This window comes from Pseudorasbora parva, chromosome 11 (genome assembly GCF_024679245.1).
Source record: "Pseudorasbora parva isolate DD20220531a chromosome 11, ASM2467924v1, whole genome shotgun sequence".
In the NCBI taxonomy this organism is placed as follows: Eukaryota; Metazoa; Chordata; class Actinopteri; order Cypriniformes; family Gobionidae; genus Pseudorasbora; species Pseudorasbora parva.
The window spans coordinates 8728552-8748509 of NC_090182.1; the positions used below are offsets into that span (position 1 = coordinate 8728552).

The 19958-nt window shown below is 40.1% G+C and overlaps 4 protein-coding genes across 4 annotated transcripts; all 4 read right to left on the reverse strand.

Annotated features, from left to right (window-relative positions):
- Positions 1-162: 162 nt before the first annotated feature.
- LOC137092622 (protocadherin alpha-C2-like) lies at positions 163-2832 on the reverse strand. The gene has a single exon (XM_067456955.1). The coding sequence runs from the start codon at positions 2623-2625 to the stop codon at positions 211-213; it is 2415 nt and encodes an 804-aa protein (XP_067313056.1). The 5' UTR covers positions 2626-2832; the 3' UTR covers positions 163-210.
- Positions 2833-3012: 180 nt separating this feature from the next.
- On the reverse strand, positions 3013-5789 carry LOC137092621 (protocadherin alpha-C2-like). Its single transcript, XM_067456954.1, has one exon. It carries the CDS (start codon positions 5580-5582, stop codon positions 3147-3149), a length of 2436 nt encoding a protein of 811 aa, XP_067313055.1. The 5' UTR covers positions 5583-5789; the 3' UTR covers positions 3013-3146.
- Positions 5790-5986: 197 nt separating this feature from the next.
- On the reverse strand, positions 5987-8721 carry si:ch73-233f7.3 (protocadherin beta-16). Its single transcript, XM_067456956.1, has one exon. The coding sequence runs from the start codon at positions 8480-8482 to the stop codon at positions 6002-6004; it is 2481 nt and encodes an 826-aa protein (XP_067313057.1). The 5' UTR covers positions 8483-8721; the 3' UTR covers positions 5987-6001.
- Positions 8722-8845: 124 nt separating this feature from the next.
- Positions 8846-11415, reverse strand: pcdhb (protocadherin b). Its single transcript, XM_067456957.1, has one exon. The coding sequence runs from the start codon at positions 11243-11245 to the stop codon at positions 8861-8863; it is 2385 nt and encodes a 794-aa protein (XP_067313058.1). The 5' UTR covers positions 11246-11415; the 3' UTR covers positions 8846-8860.
- Positions 11416-19958: the final 8543 nt, after the last annotated feature.

The window sequence follows — 19958 nt, forward strand, 5'->3', positions numbered from 1 at the left end:
CCTAAGAAAAAAATCTGATATGCCTAAAAAAATGGCAAATGCAAAGAACAGAAACAGACTTTGTAAAATATAGTGCTGAGAAGAAATTGAATTAAAATGTGGAAAGAAAAAATACTCTGACATGTTCTACACCTGAGAAAACAAGAAGTGTGCAGCACATTTTCTATACAATTCTAAAAAGGAAATTGTGCGTAAAAAGTTATGCAAATCTCACTGTGATTGTCTCACCTGTAGAGTAGATGCAGCTGAGTCGCTGGTCTCGGTCAGTCCTGTGCTCCTCGGTATACTGGACACGATGTATCTCGCTCCCTTTGGCACAGGCTGTCTGACCACCAGCTTTCCTTTCCTCGTCTCTGCCAGAAATAAACTGTACCAGTAGGCATCGTTGGAGACCAGAGTGGAGTCCGCGATGGTGGAGTTCCTCTCGCTGATCACACTGTTCCTGCACGAAGGAGCCGCTTTGCTGGGCTTCGCTTTCTGACACTTCAGCACGATGGTGACCAGTATAGTGATGAGTAAAAGAAACGACACAGAGCCCAGTCCGATCACCAGATACAGGTTTAAATCTGAGAAGATGTCATATTCCAAAGGCACCTCAGTATAGGTCTTAAGGGCGGTCTCCACCGTGGACAGTTTGATGGTGACTGTAGCAGAGAGCGCGGGCTCTCCGTTGTCCTTGGCGATCACCACCAGCCGCTGGTCTCGCGAGTCTCTGTAACTGAACATCCTCATGGTCCGGATCTCTCCGTTGTATTGATCCAAGCTGAATAGCGTAGCGTCAGTGTTCTGGAGGAACTGGTACGTGATTCGAGAGTTGTGCACTGAATCAGAGTCTATGGCGATGACTTTGGCTATCAGAGTTCCTTTATCGGTGGATCTCGGGATCTTTTCCTTCACCTCCGAGCCGTGCGCGCGCCATGGAGACACTATTAGCGGTGTGTTGTCGTTCTGATCCATGATAATAATGTGAACGGTCACGTTACTGCTGAGCGGAGGGACACCAGAGTCTCTGGCCTCGATGTGGAAAAGAAACTCCTTCTCTATCTCATAGTCAAACGTCTTTAGCGCGTAAAGATTTCCGTTCTCTGGGTTAATGGAGAACAGCATGGACATGGAGGTGTTCGCTATTTCCCTCTCGATTATGAAATAAACTAGATACTGGTTTTCATGGAGATCTGGGTCTATAGCAGTTAAAGAGCTCAGGGAAGCTCCCGGCGCGTTATTCTCCATAACAGGGATCGTGTAGAATGTCTGTGGGAACTGAGGAACATTGTCATTGACGTCCAGTAGCTCTAAAGTTATAGTTTCGTTATCAGATAACGGCGGGTTACCCCTGTCAGTGACGGTAATAGTGATGTCATATTCTGGAACCTTTTCACGGTCTAACGGTTCTGAAATTAATAATTCATAATAATTATCAGACGATTCTTTGAGCGCAAAAGGTAAATCATCAGAAATATGAATATCTACCTGTCCATTTTCTCCAGAGTCTTTATCACTCACACTAACAACTGCAATTACTGTATTTACAGGAACATCCTCTTTAACTGGACTCGAGAATGACTTTATAGAAATTTCAGGATGATTGTCATTCATATCTGTGATTAATATCTTTACTTTACACTTTCCAGAGAGACTATTAGCTGCTTTATCTGTTGCTATAATTTCCATGTCATAGATCCTGAAATCCTCATAATTAATCATTTCTTTCACTCTGATTTCGCCATTGTTAGGATTCAGACTGAATGTTTGCTGCGTTTTCTCTGATGTATACAAACTATAAGAGTAAAGTAAATCTGAATTTGAGCCCTCGTCTTTATCTGTGGCGTTTAATTTCACTACAAGGCTTCCAATGGGGGAGTTTTCTGTTAGATTTATAGTATAACTGTCTTTATCGAATTGAGGGGCGTTGTCATTCGTGTCCAGAACGCGCACAATAATGCTAGCCGTGCCAGAGCGCGCGGGGACTCCTCCATCCACAGCAGTGAGGATCAGATTATGAACTGTTTGCTCCTCACGGTCCAAAGCTTTCTTCAAAATTAAATCAGCAAATTTCGATCCATCTCTTCCTGCCTGTATTTCGATGTTGAAATGAACGCTGTCACTTAAGTAATACGAATTTACGGAATTACTTCCGATATCTGGATCGAAAGCATTGTTCAAAGAAAACCTCTCCCCAGCTGAAGTAGACTCTGATATATCCAAGTGCATTGTGTCTCTCCTAAAATGTGGCGCATTATCATTGATATCAGTTATTTCTATTTCGATGTTAAACATTCGAATTGGATTTTCTATCGTAGCATCTAGCTTCAGAAAGCAGATTGATTTGGAATTGCAAATAAGTTCTCTGTCTATCTTCTGCACGACATACAGCTCACCGGTTTCTTTGTTAATGTCGAGATATTTTTTGGATGCAATCGTGTCCAAACGCATCTTCCGTCTGTTTAACGTTTTAACATCCAGCCCGAGATCAGCTGCTAGATTTGCAACTACGGATCCTTCCTCCATCTCCTCGGGGATAGAATAGTGAGTTACTGTAGACACGGTCTTAAAGGATGCGAAGAAAAGAAGGAACACCCAAACGTACCTTAAAATGCGTCTCGCGGCTCTCGTAATAGAATCCATAGTTTGTGAGCGCGATGCAGGATTCTCTTAGATGCCAAAAATATCTGTTTAAACCACAACCTGTCTTTAAGACAGACTTGGCGCTGGAAGATGAATAGAAATAATGAATGAAATGTTCAGCCTCGAAAGGACATTGTAAACTGAACACAGGCTGCAGTGTTCTCTGCACAATAAACAGTCATGGCGACGACTGTTACGTAGCCAGATATGATTTTATGGTGAACAGCGACTCTCTGCGCTTGGAGGAGAGGAGGACACATTAATGCGAACGGGAACGACTCGAATCCATTTAGAAGGAATAGTCCACTTTAAAAATGTAAGTTACATGATCTAGCAGCATTTTAAACATAACATGCATCTTAAATTACTCTAAAAATGCTGACTTGTTTGCCTGTAAAAGCAAACCATTCAGAGACCATTGTATAAAAAGAAAATAATAGCTTCAAATGTTTAAATGAACAGTGCGTTGAAAATGAAAACCTGTTTGCCTTCTTACCATGCCAGTAACAACACGAAAAAAATTAAAACTTACAAAGAAGAAATGTATATGGGCCTACCTGTAGAGTAGATGCAGCTGAGTCGCTGGTCTCGGTCAGTCCTGTGCTCCTCGGTATACTGGACACGATGTATCTCGCTCCCTTTGGCACAGGCTGTCTGACCACCAGCTTTCCTTTCCTCGTCTCTGCTAGAAATAAACTGTACCAGTAGGCATCGTTGGAGACCAGAGTGGAGTCCGCGATGGTGGAGTTCCTCTCGCTGATCACACTGTTCCTGCACGAAGGAGCCGCTTTGCTGGGCTTCGCTTTCTGACACTTCAGCACGATGGTGACCAGTATAGTGATGAGTAAAAGAAACGACACAGAGCCCAGTCCGATCACCAGATACAGGTTTAAATCTGAGAAGATGTCATATTCCAAAGGCACCTCAGTATAGGTCTTAAGGGCGGTCTCCACCGTGGACAGTTTGATGGTGACTGTAGCAGAGAGCGCGGGCTCTCCGTTGTCCTTGGCGATCACCACCAGCCGCTGGTCTCGCGAGTCTCTGTAACTGAACATCCTCATGGTCCGGATCTCTCCGTTGTATTGATCCAAGCTGAATAGCGTAGCGTCAGTGTTCTGGAGGAACTGGTACGTGATTCGAGAGTTGTGCACTGAATCAGAGTCTATGGCGATGACTTTGGCTATCAGAGTTCCTTTATCGGTGGATCTCGGGATCTTTTCCTTCACCTCCGAGCCGTGCGCGCGCCATGGAGACACTATAAGCGGCGTGTTGTCGTTCTGATCCATGATAATAATGTGAACGGTCACGTTACTGCTGAGCGGAGGGACACCAGAGTCTCTGGCCTCGATGTGGAAAAGAAACTCCTTCTCTATCTCATAGTCAAACGTCTTTAGCGCGTAAAGATTTCCGTTCTCTGGGTTAATGGAGAACAGCATGGACATGGAGGTGTTCGCTATTTCCCTCTCGATTATGAAATAAACTAGATACTGGTTTTCATGGAGATCTGGGTCTATAGCAGTTAAAGAGCTCAGCGAAGCTCCCGGCGCGTTATTCTCCATAACAGGGATCGTGTAGAATGTCTGTGGGAACTGAGGAACATTGTCATTCACGTCCAGTAGCTCTAAAGTTATAGTTTCATTATCAGATAACGGCGGGTTGCCCCTGTCAGTGACGGTAATAGTGATGTCATATTCTGGAACCTTTTCACGGTCTAACGGTTCTGAGATTAATAATTCATAATAATTATCAGACGATTCTTTGAGCGCAAAAGGTAAATCATCAGAAATATGAATATCTACCTGTCCATTTTCTCCAGAGTCTTTATCACTCACACTAACAACTGCAATTACTGTATTTACGGGAACATCCTCTTTAACTGGACTTGAGAATGACTTTATAGAAATTTCAGGATGATTGTCATTCATGTCGGTAATTATAATGGATATTTTACATTGGCCAGACAATGGATGAGTTCCTTTATCTGATGCTATAACCTCCATATCGTAAATTCGAAAGTCTTCATAATTAACCATCTCTTTCACTCTAATTTCTCCACTGTCAGGATTTAAACTGAACGCTTTCTGTGTCTTCTCAGATGTATACAGACTAAATGAATACACGAGGTCGGCGTTAGAACCCTCATCTAGATCTGTTGCATTCAGTTTAACGACCAGGCTGCCTATGGGTGAGTTTTCGGTTAAATTGATGGTGTAGCTCTCTTGATCAAATTTAGGGGCGTTGTCATTTGCATCCAACACACGAACGATGATACTGGCCGTGCCTGACCGCGGAGGGACTCCGCCATCCACTGCTGTCAGTATCAGATTATGAACAGCTTGGGTTTCACGATCCAGAGCCTTTTTTAAAATTAAGTCTGCAAATTTGGAACCGTCCCTCCCCGACTGAATTTCGATATCAAATTGCTCATTTTTGCTTAGATAATACGTTTTAACCGAGTTGGAACCGACATCAGAATCAACTGCATTACTGACAGAAAATCTCTCACCTGCTGGCGTAGATTCAATGATATCTAAATTGATTGTGTCTCGTCTAAAATGAGGATTATTATCATTTATGTCAGTGATTTCTAGCTCTATGTAAAATATTCGCTCAGGGTTCTCGACAATAACTTCCATTTTTAAAAAACAAGTCGTAGTTGTTTTTGCAGGACACAGATATTCACGATCAATTTTCTCCAGTATGTACAGCTCACCTCGGTCTTTGTTAATGGCGAGGTACTTCTTATTAGCGATCACATCTAAACGGACGTTTCGCTTAATCAAAGTCTGCACGTCAAGCCCCAGATCAGTGGCTAAATTTGCCACGACAGATCCCACTTCCATCTCCTCTGGAACAGAATAATGAGTAACAGCTAGAGAAAAATGAAAAACCGCTGATAGAAGAAAAAGCAGCGACACATACCTCCTCCATGACCAGGCGTTCAAATCAGAATCCATTGTCTGATCAACTGATTATGATGCAAGGACAAAGGAGTTAATGCAGCAACAAAGCATTGGATCTGACTCCAAAAGTGAGATGCAGAAAGAACTGCTAAAGAGGGGATAAAAGACGAAAGGTTTCCTCGATGTATAGCGCAATTTTTTGTCTAGATCCAGAGAAGCACAAAACAAGGGTCCATCGCGAAATGGCCAACTGTGATAGTGACGTTGACATTAGGCTCGCATACTTTGTGAGATATAATTTGTGAGACTACAGCGCCACTTTGCGCACACACGGTGAGGTGCCTCAAATATTGTGCACAAGTTGTGTTAAAATATGCACTACCACTGACACACTATTATTAATGTATCTCTATTTTGTATTACTATTTTTTTAAATATAGTTTAAAAATAAATTCACTATTATTTAAATATTCTTACCTTAGAATATGTGTTTCACAAGTAATAATGCATGTGCAAAAATGCTTAAAAAAGTAGACTATAAAATGTGATCTCACCTGTAGAGTAGATGCAGCTGAGTCGCTGGTCTCGGTCAGTCCTGTGCTCCTCGGTATACTGGAGACGATGTATCTCGCTCCCTTTGGCACAGGCTGTCTGACCACCAGCTTTCCTTTCCTCGTCTCTGCCAGAAATAAACTGTACCAGTAGGCATCGTTGGAGACCAGAGTGGAGTCCGCGATGGTGGAGTTCCTCTCGCTGATCACACTGTTCCTGCACGAAGGAGTCGCTTTGCTGGGCTTCGCTTTCTGGCACTTCAGCACGATGGTGACCAGTATAGTGATGAGTAAAAGAAACGACACAGAGCCCAGTCCGATCACCAGATACAGGTTTAAATCTGAGAAGATGTCATATTCCAAAGGCACCTCAGTATAGGTCTTAAGGGCGGTCTCCACCGTGGACAGTTTGATGGTGACTGTAGCAGAGAGTGCGGGCTCTCCGTTGTCCTTGGCGATCACCACCAGCCGCTGGTCTCGCGAGTCTCTGTAGCTGAACATCCTCATGGTCCGGATCTCTCCGTTGTATTGATCCAAGCTGAATAGCGTAGCGTCAGTGTTCTGGAGGAACTGGTACGTGATTCGAGAGTTGTGCACTGAATCAGAGTCTATGGCGATGACTTTGGCTATCAGAGTTCCTTTATCGGTGGACCTCGGGATCTTTTCCTTCACCTCCGAGCCGTGCGCGCGCCATGGAGACACTATAAGCGGTGTGTTGTCGTTCTGATCCATGATAATAATGTGAACGGTCACGTTACTGCTGAGCGGAGGGACACCAGAGTCTCTGGCCTCGATGTGGAAAAGAAACTCCTTCTCTATCTCATAGTCAAACGTCTTTAGCGCGTAAAGATTACCGTTCTCTGGGTTAATGGAGAACAGCATGGACATGGAGGTGTTCGCTATTTCCCTCTCGATTATGAAATAAACTAGATACTGGTTTTCATGGAGATCTGGGTCTATAGCAGTTAAAGAGCTCAGTGAAGCTCCAGGCGCGTTATTCTCCATAACAGGGATCGTGTAGAATGTCTGTGGGAACTGAGGAACATTGTCATTGACGTCCAGGAGCTCTAAAGTTATAGTTTCGTTATCAGATAACGGCGGGTTGCCCCTGTCAGTGACGGTAATAGTGATGTCATATTCTGGAACCTTTTCACGGTCTAACGGTTCTGAAATTAATAATTCATAATAATTATCAGACGATTCTTTGAGCGCAAAAGGTAAATCATCAGAAATATGAATATCTACCTGTCCATTTTCTCCAGAGTCTTTATCACTCACACTAACAACTGCAATTACTGTATTTACAGGAACATTTTCTTTTAATGGGCCAGAAAATGATTTAATTGAAATTTCAGGATGATTATCGTTCATATCTGTGATCAAAATGGTTAATTTACATTTTCCAGAGAGACTGTTAGTTCCTTTGTCGGTGGCTATTATTTCCATATCATAGATTTTGAAATCTTCATAATTAATCATCTCTTTAACTCGAATTTCACCAGTCTCGGAATTCAAATTGAACGTCTCCTGCGTTTTCTCAGATGTATATAAACTGAATGTGTATATTATTTCAGAATTTTGCCCTTCATCTAAATCGGTTGCATTTAGCTTAACAACAAGACTTCCTATTGGAGAATTTTCACTTAAATGTGCAGTATAGCTTTCTTTGTCGAATTGAGGGGCGTTGTCGTTTGTGTCTAACACTTGGACAATAATATTAGCTGTACCAGAGCGCGAGGGTACTCCGCCATCTACAGCAGTGAGGATCAGATTATGGACTGCTTGCTCTTCGCGATCTAATGCTTTTTTCAGTACCAAATCAGCTAGTTTAGATCCATCTCGGCCAGACTGTATTTCGATAGTAAAATGCTCACTTTCGCTCAGATAGTAAGTCTTAATTGAATTAGACCCAATGTCAGAGTCCACTGCATTGTTGAGTGAGAAACGCTCTCCGGCTGGTGTCGATTCTGAAATGTCTAAATGCATGACATCTCGTCGAAAGTGGGGTGCGTTGTCGTTGATATCTAATATTTCTAATTCAATATTAAACATTCTGATTGGATTTTCGATTGTAGCATCGAGCTTCAGAAAACAAGAATTTGTAGTTTTGGATGGGCAGAGATATTCTCTGTCTATTCTTTCGACGACAAACAGCTCCCCCGTTTCTTTATTTATATCCAGATATTTTTTATTTGCTATCACGTCTAAGCGCATTTTGCGTTTTGTCAGAGTATGAACATCCAAACCAAGATCAGCGGCTAAATTTGCAACAACAGATCCTACCTCCATTTCCTCGGGAATAGAGTAGTGAGTAACAGCAAATGCCGAGTTCAGCACGGAAAATGTGATCAGGAATAACAAAACGTACCTTCTCCATTTTTGTCTGTCCATGCACGGTGCCATTTTTATTTAAGAAACAAGTCCAGTATAATCCAAATAAGCAAGTGGAATTGTCAGTGAAGGACGCAGATGAACAAAGAGGCGTACAAAGAGAGGAGGAGAGATGATCGCCCACTATAGCTGAAGACTGTGACGTTAAAGGCGACCAATAAGTCATTTCCATCTTGTGTATTGCTAGACAACAGCGACACTTTGTGCACGATATAAAAACATCACGTTTCATATATCCAACTCAGTCGAATATTTTTTTCTCCAAAAATGAGTTAATAATGAACATGTTGGTGGGAAATAAAGTATCATTCATACAATTTTCAGCATATCATTTGTCAACTTGAATTAAATAGCACACATACATAAGCATATATATTTGTATAATATAGTTTATTTTCTCACCTGTAGAGTAGATGCAGCTGAGTCGCTGGTCTCGGTCAGTCCTGTGCTCCTCGGTATACTGGACACGATGTATCTCGCTCCCTTTGGCACAGGCTGTCTGACCACAAGCTTTCCTTTCCTCGTCTCTGCTAGAAATAAACTGTACCAGTAGGCATCGTTGGAGACCAGAGTGGAGTCCGCGATGGTGGAGTTCCTCTCGCTGATCACACTGTTCCTGCACGAAGGAGCCGCTTTGCTGGGCTTCGCTTTCTGACACTTCAGCACGATGGTGACCAGTATAGTGATGAGTAAAAGAAACGACACAGAGCCCAGTCCGATCACCAGATACAGGTTTAAATCTGAGAAGATGTCATATTCCAAAGGCACCTCAGTATAGGTCTTAAGGGCGGTCTCCACCGTGGACAGTTTGATGGTGACTGTAGCAGAGAGCGCGGGCTCTCCGTTGTCCTTGGCGATCACCACCAGCCGCTGGTCTCGCGAGTCTCTGTAACTGAACATCCTCATGGTCCGGATCTCTCCGTTGTATTGATCCAAGCTGAATAGCGTAGCGTCAGTGTTCTGGAGGAACTGGTACGTGATTCGAGAGTTGTGCACTGAATCAGAGTCTATGGCGATGACTTTGGCTATCAGAGTTCCTTTATCGGTGGATCTCGGGATCTTTTCCTTCACCTCCGAGCCGTGCGCGCGCCATGGAGACACTATAAGCGGTGTGTTGTCGTTCTGATCCATGATAATAATGTGAACGGTCACGTTACTGCTGAGCGGAGGGACACCAGAGTCTCTGGCCTCGATGTGGAAAAGAAACTCCTTCTCTATCTCATAGTCAAACGTCTTTAGCGCGTAAAGATTACCGTTCTCTGGGTTAATGGAGAACAGCATGGACATGGAGGTGTTCGCAATTTCCCTCTCGATAATAAAATAAACTAGATACTGGTTTTCATTGAGATCTGGGTCTATAGCAGTTAAAGAGCTCAATAAAGCTCCAGGCGCGTTATTCTCTTTAACGGGGATCGTGTAGAATGTCTGTGGGAATTGCGGTGCGTTATCATTGACATCTAGTAAATGCACCGTTATAGTTTCATTATCAGACAAGGGAGGATTCCCTTCATCGGTCACAACCAGCATGATATCATATTCTGGGACCGTTTCACGATCTAATGATTCTGACACCAATAACTCGTAGAGGTAGTCAGATGACTTGTTTAAAACAAACGGCAAGGACTTGTTCATTGTAAGATGAACCTTACCGTTATCTCCCGTGTCTCTGTCACTAACACCCACCAGAGCTATGACAGAGCCGAGTAGGATGTTTTCGTCCACGGTGTTCTTGAGGGATTTGATGGTTATTTCAGGATAATTATCGTTCATATCTTTAACGTACACCGTCACTCTGCATTGACCAGAGAGCGGAACGGGGCCATTGTCTTTAGCCTCAACGAACATCTCAAATATTTTCATATCTTCATAATCAATTGTGCCCTTAACTGCTATTTCGCCAGTATTTGGATTCAACGAGAACATCTCCTGCGTTTTCTCAGAAGTGTAAAGCGTAAATGAGTATGTAAGGTCAGCGTTTGGGCCTTCATCAGCATCAGTCGCGTTTAATTTAATAGCAACAGTGCCAGCTGGAGAATTTTCGCTCATATTCAGAGAGTAAACTGCCTGGTCAAACTGAGGGGCGTTGTCGTTTGTATCTTGCACGCGCACAATAATATTAGCTGTGCCAGAGCGCGCAGGGACTCCGCCATCGATTGCAGTGAGTATCAGATTATGCACAGCCTTCTCTTCCCTGTCTAAAGCCTTCGTGAGGACCAAATCGACATATTTTGTACCATCGCTACCAGAATGTATATCAACAGAGAAATGTTCACTTTCACTTAATGTATAGGTCTTGACTGAGTTGGTACCAACGTCCGGGTCAAACGCATTGGGCAAAGAGAATTTTTCTCCCGGTGACGCGGACTCTGAGACATCTAATTCAATCCTGTCTCTTCGGAAATGAGGAGCGTTGTCATTAATGTCTGTGATTCCCAATTCAATGTTAAAAATACGCAATGGGCTTTCAATTATTAGGTCTAATTTTAAGAAGCACGTAGTTTTCGTATTACAAAGAAATTCCCGGTCCATTTTCTCAACAATAAATAGCTCCCCAGTCCTTTTATTAACATCCAGATATTTCTTGTTTTGGAAAATATCAAGTTTTACCTCTCGCTGTGCTAGTCCACTAACATCCAGACCCAAATCAGCAGCTAGGTTTGCGACGACAGACCCGCGCTCCATCTCCTCCGGTATAGAGTACCGCGTCACAGACAAAGCCGTTTCCCATTTCGCCCAAAGTACAAAGAAAAACGGAGCCCACTGTCTAGGCTTCATAATCAATTCCAGCAGAGGACACAAAATCACTCAGAAAATATCTGTCAGATGTAGTTACTATTCGTGTCGCTCCTTGAAATATCCCCCGTGTTCAGTCTGCTTTGTAAAAATATTCCAGCAATCGTTTAAAAACGGTCCAGCAGAAAAGGATGCTGTTCTCAGTACCAGGATTCTGGTATACTCTGCAACATCCCTTTGAATCAAGCCCATGTGTGATTTACTGGCCAACAGCGACGCGCTGAGACAGAAACAAGAACTTTATATTTATTTACTGGATAAAAGTAATACACAGAAGCTACACTACACATATATATATGCTTCTCTTTATTCGCCTGTTCTCCATTTCATTACTGAATAAAATCCTCTAAGATGTTTTGCATACTTGGTATGTATTTATTATATATGTATTGATGGGATGATACAGAATTCCATCATTACATCAGATTATGCAGCAAAGGCTCTGTAGGTTTCTAACTATTCAGCTGCTCTCTTATGTCAGAGTGTAGTTTCTTACAGTATAGATATGATTAATTGGTTACTGCAAGCATGACTATTGTCAGGCAGAGGAGAACAGGGATGAATGAAATCAGATAACACTATTTATAAATGCAGAGTTTGGAGGTGAAGCAGGAGAAATACAGGTGAGTCTAAACACTTAAGATAAGTTCCAGATGGTAGACTGTGGTGAACCTGTGTTCTGGGTTCGACAGACAGACAGACAGACAGACAGACAGACATAGTTGTCGTTTGTTGCGTGCATTATAGACAAGATCAGACACTTGTGAGGTTGAAGGTGACTGCTCATAGAGTGTGATGATGAGGGTGATTGCTGGCAGGTGCTGGTGATGATGCTGGAGTGTGTGCAGGTGGTGAGCAAAGAGGATTATGGGAAATGTAGTGCTGAGGGTGAGTGAGCGAGTGACTTACACCTATCTAAGTCTGTCTGAAGCCAGGCTTTCAAATCAGCTTTTGTATATTATAATGCATCATTGGATCAAAAAAATAATAAATAGCATCACTGTAAAATTAAGTACAAGCTTATACAGAGCCTCTGCATTAAATCTGATATAATAATATTATTCTGTATCATTAACAAATAAACAAACAGACAAAGACTAAGATGGTCATACTTGCAGTAACCGATTAACATAAGGCTGTAATAAAATACACTTTGGCAAAAGAGAGCAGCTGGCTGCTCATCTCAACATCTCACTTTATGACTTAGCCTACCTCTCTTTCTGTGAACTTTGTTTTAGAGGCAACACATTCTCTTTTGTTCCTCTCTTTCTCCCAGGAATGGATATCAGTCAGATGCATACAGGCTCCCTGAAAATTTAAAGATTTTCACACATTAAAAAGAGATCTGCATAAGGATTTTAATCCTTATAATGTATAATAATTTGTTCTTTGTTACTTTAGTTTTTGTCTACATATAGTCAATTCCACATTTTATTTTAAAGTAGTAAATAAAATAATACAATTTAACCTTTTTAATGGCAACGCCTCATGACCTTTAGCAGGCGTATACAAATCACATTACTAAAAAATCATTCACATTTAAAAAGATAACATGACCAGTCGCTGCAGAGAACCACCGACTAATCACGCAATACTTTAACTCGCCAAATGTTCAAGCAACTGTAATCCGTAACTGTAAAACCGTGAGCACAATCTCATCTTTAAAAAAAAGATATACATTTCTATTCCCTCCTTATTCTATCTTATGCTACTCTGAGTAATGTCCATAACCTAGCATTTCCGGCACTTTTTGCTTTTTTTCGCCTCTTCATGATGTATTGCTTCTTGTACTCCTCAGTTTTAAGTCCCTTTGGATAAAAGAGTCTGCTAAATGCATAAATGTAAATGTAATCTGTGCAAAGTTGCATCTTGGTCATTGACACAGTTTGGTGGAGTTCGTTGAGGGAAAATATTCTTTTTAAAACATTCAATGTTGTCTATCAGAAAACACTGGCCAAACTCAGGCCTCAAAACCAAGAATAGCCTAACATTTTCATCTCCAGTATAAACTGACTCAGAATGTTTCACACTATTGAAAAATCTAACAAATCATGTGATTTAGGTCATATACTGAAGATTTTAAACAGCAAATAGCACCAATGTGTTACAGGGTGGACTGGAATTGGAGACACAAACTAATTTTAAAGTTTTATATATTAAAAAAAAAAAGTATAACCAAATTATATAAAGTAATTAATATATTTTGCAACTATTGATAGTGTGCAGGATTTCCTTTAACTTTAGAGATTTTTGGATATTTTTTTTATCCTCTTTCCTATGCACTTATCTATTACCAGGTTTTCAATGTAACTGTTAATGACTTGTAAAAAAAAAAAAAAAAAAGAAAAAAGAAATCTTAAGTATGACTCATGCATTGCGGTGAGATCTGGTATTTATCTCAGGTCCTGATTAACCCTTAATAATTGCAACTAAGTAGCCTTGCGCTGTCAGGTCAGAATTAGGTCTGAACCTACACTAGCTTGTTTAACATTTACCAGTGATCTAGGGGAATGACATTACCCTTTAATGAACAATACAAAATCATAACCATTTGAATGAATTCATGCTTACCCTCCTGCAGATTCTCTCGTGGATGGTTGGTTGACCTTGGCCTTGTAAGATGTACTAGGATGCTCTTTCTATTCCTATAGAACTGTCTTTATAAGCTGAGAAAAAAAAAAAAAACTAAACAGTACTTTGTCTTTATAAAATAAAAAAAAATGTATACAAAAGATAAAAATTCTGGTTACACAATAATCAATAGTTATTAGCAAAATCAAAAGGTTACAGATTATAATACTTCAGCTTTTCCAATCTCAACAGGGCGGTCCTGAGTGGAAGAAAGGATAATTACCTTGTATGCAGTTCAAAGCAATAGAAATAAAATTAAACAAAAATAAATAAATAAAACTGGTTCTCATTTAAGCAATTCAAGTTAAATTTATACAGCAGAGCAATTGAGCAAGTATTCCTAGAGATGCATTTCTCTCTATGATCAATCAAATCAAAAGATGAACACCCAAGAGTCAAAAGCCATATTGGTATATACAGAGTCTTCGGGGTTTTCCAGAGGAACTGAAGATGCTGACTGGCTATCAGTTGATTTTTATCGATGAAAGTTATCAGGTTATCTTGACCGACGCTGCTGGGTTCTTCATGTTCTTTCTTCCTCTCTGCTTGGCGTCCTTTCTTATATGTGTGTGCGTGTTTAAATCTGGAAGTGTATCTGGAAGTTCACAATACCTTTATTATTTATATTTGAATCTTCCCTTACAGCATAGAAAATAATTGTACAAAAAAGTCGATTAACATTGTGTGTTAAATATGCAGTATTGTTTCATGGGGACATAAAATCCACCAAACTGTTTTGCGACTTGTGCATGTTTATATATGATGCAGGCGACCTCTAGTGGCGTTTTATGAGACTGATTTCCTACTTCAGAGCTGCACATTCATACAGAAAATATCAGGTCATAATGTCCCCTTTTCCCTGTTTTCCCTGTTTCTTAAAATGAAATGTTTTTACGTAACAATAATTAAAATTCAAAGTCCAACAGTCTGAGACTACTGGTAAAAATTGGACTATTCTGACCTCACTCTCACATAAATTAATGAATGAATGAATGAATGAATAAATAAATAAATAAATAAATAAATAAATAAATAAATAAATAAATAAATAAATAAATAAATAAATAAATAAATAAATAAATAAATAAATAAATCTGCACAATGGTCCAATTGTAGACTGGGGCATTTCACAATATGGCAACAGAACATTAGTCTCAAATATTTAGCAAATTTAGTGCTCTGGCCTAAGCATTCAATAGTGACGTGAGCAGCAGTAAGATACCATACCACAGTGCAACATGCAATTGTCACACAAATACATACTTTAAATATTTAATTTTTAAGAAACATTATCTATTAGCATTTTTGAGTATCAGTCTAACATTCTTTCCACATAACATCCTAATATTGAGTTGATCTGGGGAATTTGGAGGCCAATGTCAACACCTCAAACTCAAGCTCCTTAAACCATTCCTGAAAACACTGAGATGCACTGTGTATTCTGACACCTTTCTTTTAGGACAAGCATTATCCTCTTGAGCAATTTGAGCTACAGCAGCTCGTTTGTTTGATCGGATTACAGGTGCATCAATGAGCCTTGGCCGCCCATGACCCTGTCACCGGTTCTCCACTGTTCTTTCCTTGGGGCACTTTTGAGAGACACTGACCACTGCAGACCGGGAACAGCCCACAAGAGCTGCAGTTTTGGAGATGCTCTGACTCAGTCGTCTAGCCATCACAATTTGTCCCTTGTCAAACTCACTCAAATCCTTACGCTCGCCCATTTTTCCTGCTTCTAACACATCAACTTTGAGAACAAAACATTCTCTTGCTGTCTTATACATCCCACCCACTAACAGGTGTCGTGATGAAGAGATAATCAGTGTTATTTACTTTGCCTGCCAGTGGTCGTAATTTTATTTCTGATCTCTCTCTCTGTGTGTGTGTGTGTGTGTGTGTGTGTGTGTGTGTGTGTGTGTGTGTGTGTGTGTGTGTGTGTGTGTGTGTGGGTGTGTGTGTGTGTGTGTGTGTGTGTGTGTGTGTGTGTGTGTGTGTGTGTGTGTGTGTGTGTGTGTGTGTGTGTGTAAATAGTATATACACACACACAAGTAAAACCATATTTTTTCACTTGGCAGCTGTTGCACTGTAAAAAATTATTTAGAAAAAAAGTTACCTGGTTGCCTTTTTGAGTTAATATTTTGAGTTAATACAATGAACATTTTTTGAGATTCGACAACCGTTATTAAAAGATTATTAAAAGATTTTGTAAGCATATTGGGTAATTATGTGTGTGTTATTTCTGATGACGCAGTGAAACATGCCAAAATGTGCTATTGTTATGATTTATCACATTTTTTATGTGGTTCAGATACAAAAATATTTTGAGTTTCTATTTATTAAACTAATTTCCTTCATTGTATCAACTCAAATTTTTAATTTCAATAAACTCAAAATTTTAAGGCAACCAGGTTACTTACTTTTTTAAGTTAAACCAACAAAAACCACCACAAATTTTTTACAGTGTGCAGACAAATCAGAAGGTGAAATAAAAAGTACACTACCTGTTAAAGGGTAAAAACACATCACTGTTCATATGTCAGACAGCATGTGAAATGGCTAGCTCTGATGTCAATGTCTGACAGAGCAGCTCTGGTTTATGGTTTAAAATCAAACAGGGTGGAACAAATGAAGAGAGATCGGACTGGTGTTGTCATAGTAACAGCTAGAGCTAAAATATTCTGTCTAGGACAAGGACAAGAACAAGGTCAAACTGTAGATGCACTATATACTGAAAGTCAAAGGTGAAGGGTGAATCTCAGACATACAATAAAAACCACCACTCCATCTAGTTCAGTTTGTACATTTGAACAAAGCAGACACCTTGAATATAATACAACTAAATTAAAAAACATGTGAAATTAGTGTTTAATTCATTAGTCATCTATTTTAGATTAATTCAAATAGATCATTGATTATTCTAGATTTAATCACATGCCTGGCTTCTGATCCAACAGAGGTCAGACATACAGTTATTTAATATTAAAGGAAATTACACACTTCACCTTCAAGTTAAATTACACGTACCCTAATAATAATAATAATTATAATAATAATAATAATAATAATAATAATAATAATAATAATAATTATTATTATTATAATTATAATAATAATAATACACTATATGCTTACATATACCAGTCAATTAGCTAAGACTAGCCTACTCTACTGGGTGACTGTCAAATCACCTGCTTAATATTCATGAGCAAAGTTTTAAAGTTTTCTTTCCCTAGATTGTCCTTACTTCTCAAAAGGATGTCATTGTTTGAATGTGACTCTGTTCTGTAAAGCTGAGCTCCTCTAATTCCTGATCTGTAGTCTAGAGAGGAACATGTCTAAATTGCTCATCTCCTCACCTCCGGTTCACGGGCCCTCAGAGAGATGAACTTCGATTTAGAGAAGTGTGTTAGCGCCATGGAGACCGTTTCTTCATTAACGTTTGTAATCTGAAAGGACACACGGCAAACCTAATTACCCCTCTCAACTGGGCGATATTCATCTATTGACATTCTGAACTCATTTCCCCGGGAAATTAAAATGGAAAGGGCGCGGGAGAGATTGCGTCCAGGTGTGGCATTTTCAGGGGGAGCCCGATTCCCCCCGTGGGCCCGTCTGTTTCCCCGTCTTTAATTAAAATGATATTTAGACGATGGAGTTTTGTGTTTGTTCAGTTAATGAACCAAGTCTATTCTCAGTGGGAGGAAAAGGGGAATATAAGAAAGCTCATTAGAATATGTTAGCATTTGCGGTGTTTACTCGGTGCATGAGAGAGTGGACTGGGTCGGGTTTTGTTTCTGTACTTTGCGCTGAAAAATGTATTTTCATGCAACTATGTAAAGGTAAGTGTCAAGAATTAATTAAGACAATAGAGCTACTCAGTTTATAGCCCTAAAACCTGGATGAGAATTGGCATTTTTTAACTAACTGGGTTCCCCCTGGAATTCCCTGTAGGTTTCTTTTAGGTCTGTGGTAAACATTTCTTTCATGTTTTGTTCTACAAAAATAAACACATAGTCTATACACAAAATGTAAATTTTCAAGCACCTTTGGTGAAGAAGATGCTGAAACAAACTATGCAACTGTTAGATTTTTTTAAGTGCAATATATTCATGTCTAAGGTATCACTATGCATCATTTATGTTGTAGGGAAAAAAACATGAAAGTAATGTTAACCACAATTTTTTTTTTTTTTGCTTTTTTTTTTTACCCGCAACTTTTGAAAAAGGCCAAAAGTTTTGGGACACCTGCTTTACCTTCAAACACATGAACTTTAATGACATCCCTTTCTTAATCCATAGGGTTTAATATGGATTTGGCCCACACAGATATAACAGCTTCAACTCTTCTGGAAAGGCCTTCCACAAGGATTAGGAGTGTGTTTGTGGGAATTTTGAAGCATTATTCCAGAAGCGCATTTGTGAGGTCAGGCACTAATTTTGAACGAGAAGGCCTGACTTGCCGACTCTGCTCTAATTCATCCCAAAGGTGTTCTTGGGTTGAGGTCAGGACTCAAGGCCAGTCAAGTTCCTCCACACCAAACTCACTCATCCATGTTTTTATGGACTGCCGCTCTGTGCACTGGTGCGCAGTCATGTTGGAACAGGAAGGGGCAGCCCCAAACTGTTCCTATAAAGTTGGGAGCATGAAATTGTCCAAAATGTCTTAGTATGCTGAATCATTAAGAGTTCCTTTAACTAGAAGCCCAACCCCTGAAAAACTATCCCACACCATAATCCCCTCTCCACCAAACTTCACACTTGGCACAATGAATTTAGGCAAGTACCCTTCTCCTGGCAACTACCAAACCCAGACTCATCCATCGGATTGCCAGACAGAGAAGTGTGATTGGTCACTCCACAGAACACATCTCCACTTCTCTAAGGTCCAGTGGCGGCGTGCTTTACGCCACTGCATCTGACGCTTTGCATTGCACTTGGTGATGTAAGGCTCGGATAAGCTGCTCAGCCATGGAAACCCATTCCATGAAGGTCTCGACACACTGTTCTTGAGCTAATCTTAGAAAGTTGGCAACTTCTGCGCACTGAACCTCCTCTGTGATTTTACGTGGCCTACAACTTTGTGGCTGAGTTGCTGTTGTTCACAATTGCTTCCACTTTATTATAACACCATTAACAGTTAACCGTGGAATATTTAGACGTGAGGAAATTTCACAAATTAATTTATTGCACAGTTGGCAACCTATCACGGTTCCACGCTTGAATCAACTGAGCTCCTGAGAGCGAGCTCCCATTCTTTCACAGATGTTTGTATAATCATGCTGAGGTGCTTGATTTTATACACCTGTGGCTATGGAAGTGATGGGAACACCTGAATTCAATAATTTGGAGGGGTGTCTCATACTTTTGGCAAAATAGACTATATTTCTCATTATTGCACAAAACTGATGCAGATTCAAAGTTTAGAACATGAATCTAAACACAGAAAATGTATGTAGTTAAATCGCTTGTGTTTTTTAACATCTATAATGTGAACAGGTTGGATTACAAATAAAATAACACATTTCCAATGGTAACTGGATGCCAATCTGATGCAATGTAATGTCATGTGACATCAACACAGAATACTACTGTAACTTACATTTTGAAAAAAATATATTGATACATATTGCATACTTTCTTACTATTTCAGTGTATATTGTGCAGTATTTAGTGAGCATTAGGTAGTAATGTTCCATTTCCTACATCCTGTAGTCATATATATTTCTCATAAAATATGAATCACAACACAGCAGATTTATTTCAGAAAAAAATATTTAATTCTTATGTTTTTCTGTACATATTTGGAATGAATGGACTTTCACATCCTGTTCTCTTGTATGAGGCAGTAATGTGTGTCTAAATGCAGATCCAGTCATTCCTACATGAGTAATCATGTTGAATTGATCAATTTCATTTGGTGAGCATCCGCTTCCTCCTGGCCCATAATTCAGCCACACCATGACCACTGTGTTGATTTAAACGCTCACACCGTGTGCAAAAGGCGTGTAATAATCACATTTTGGCTGAAATGATTGTCAAAGTAATAACAATAAGAAAATATAAAA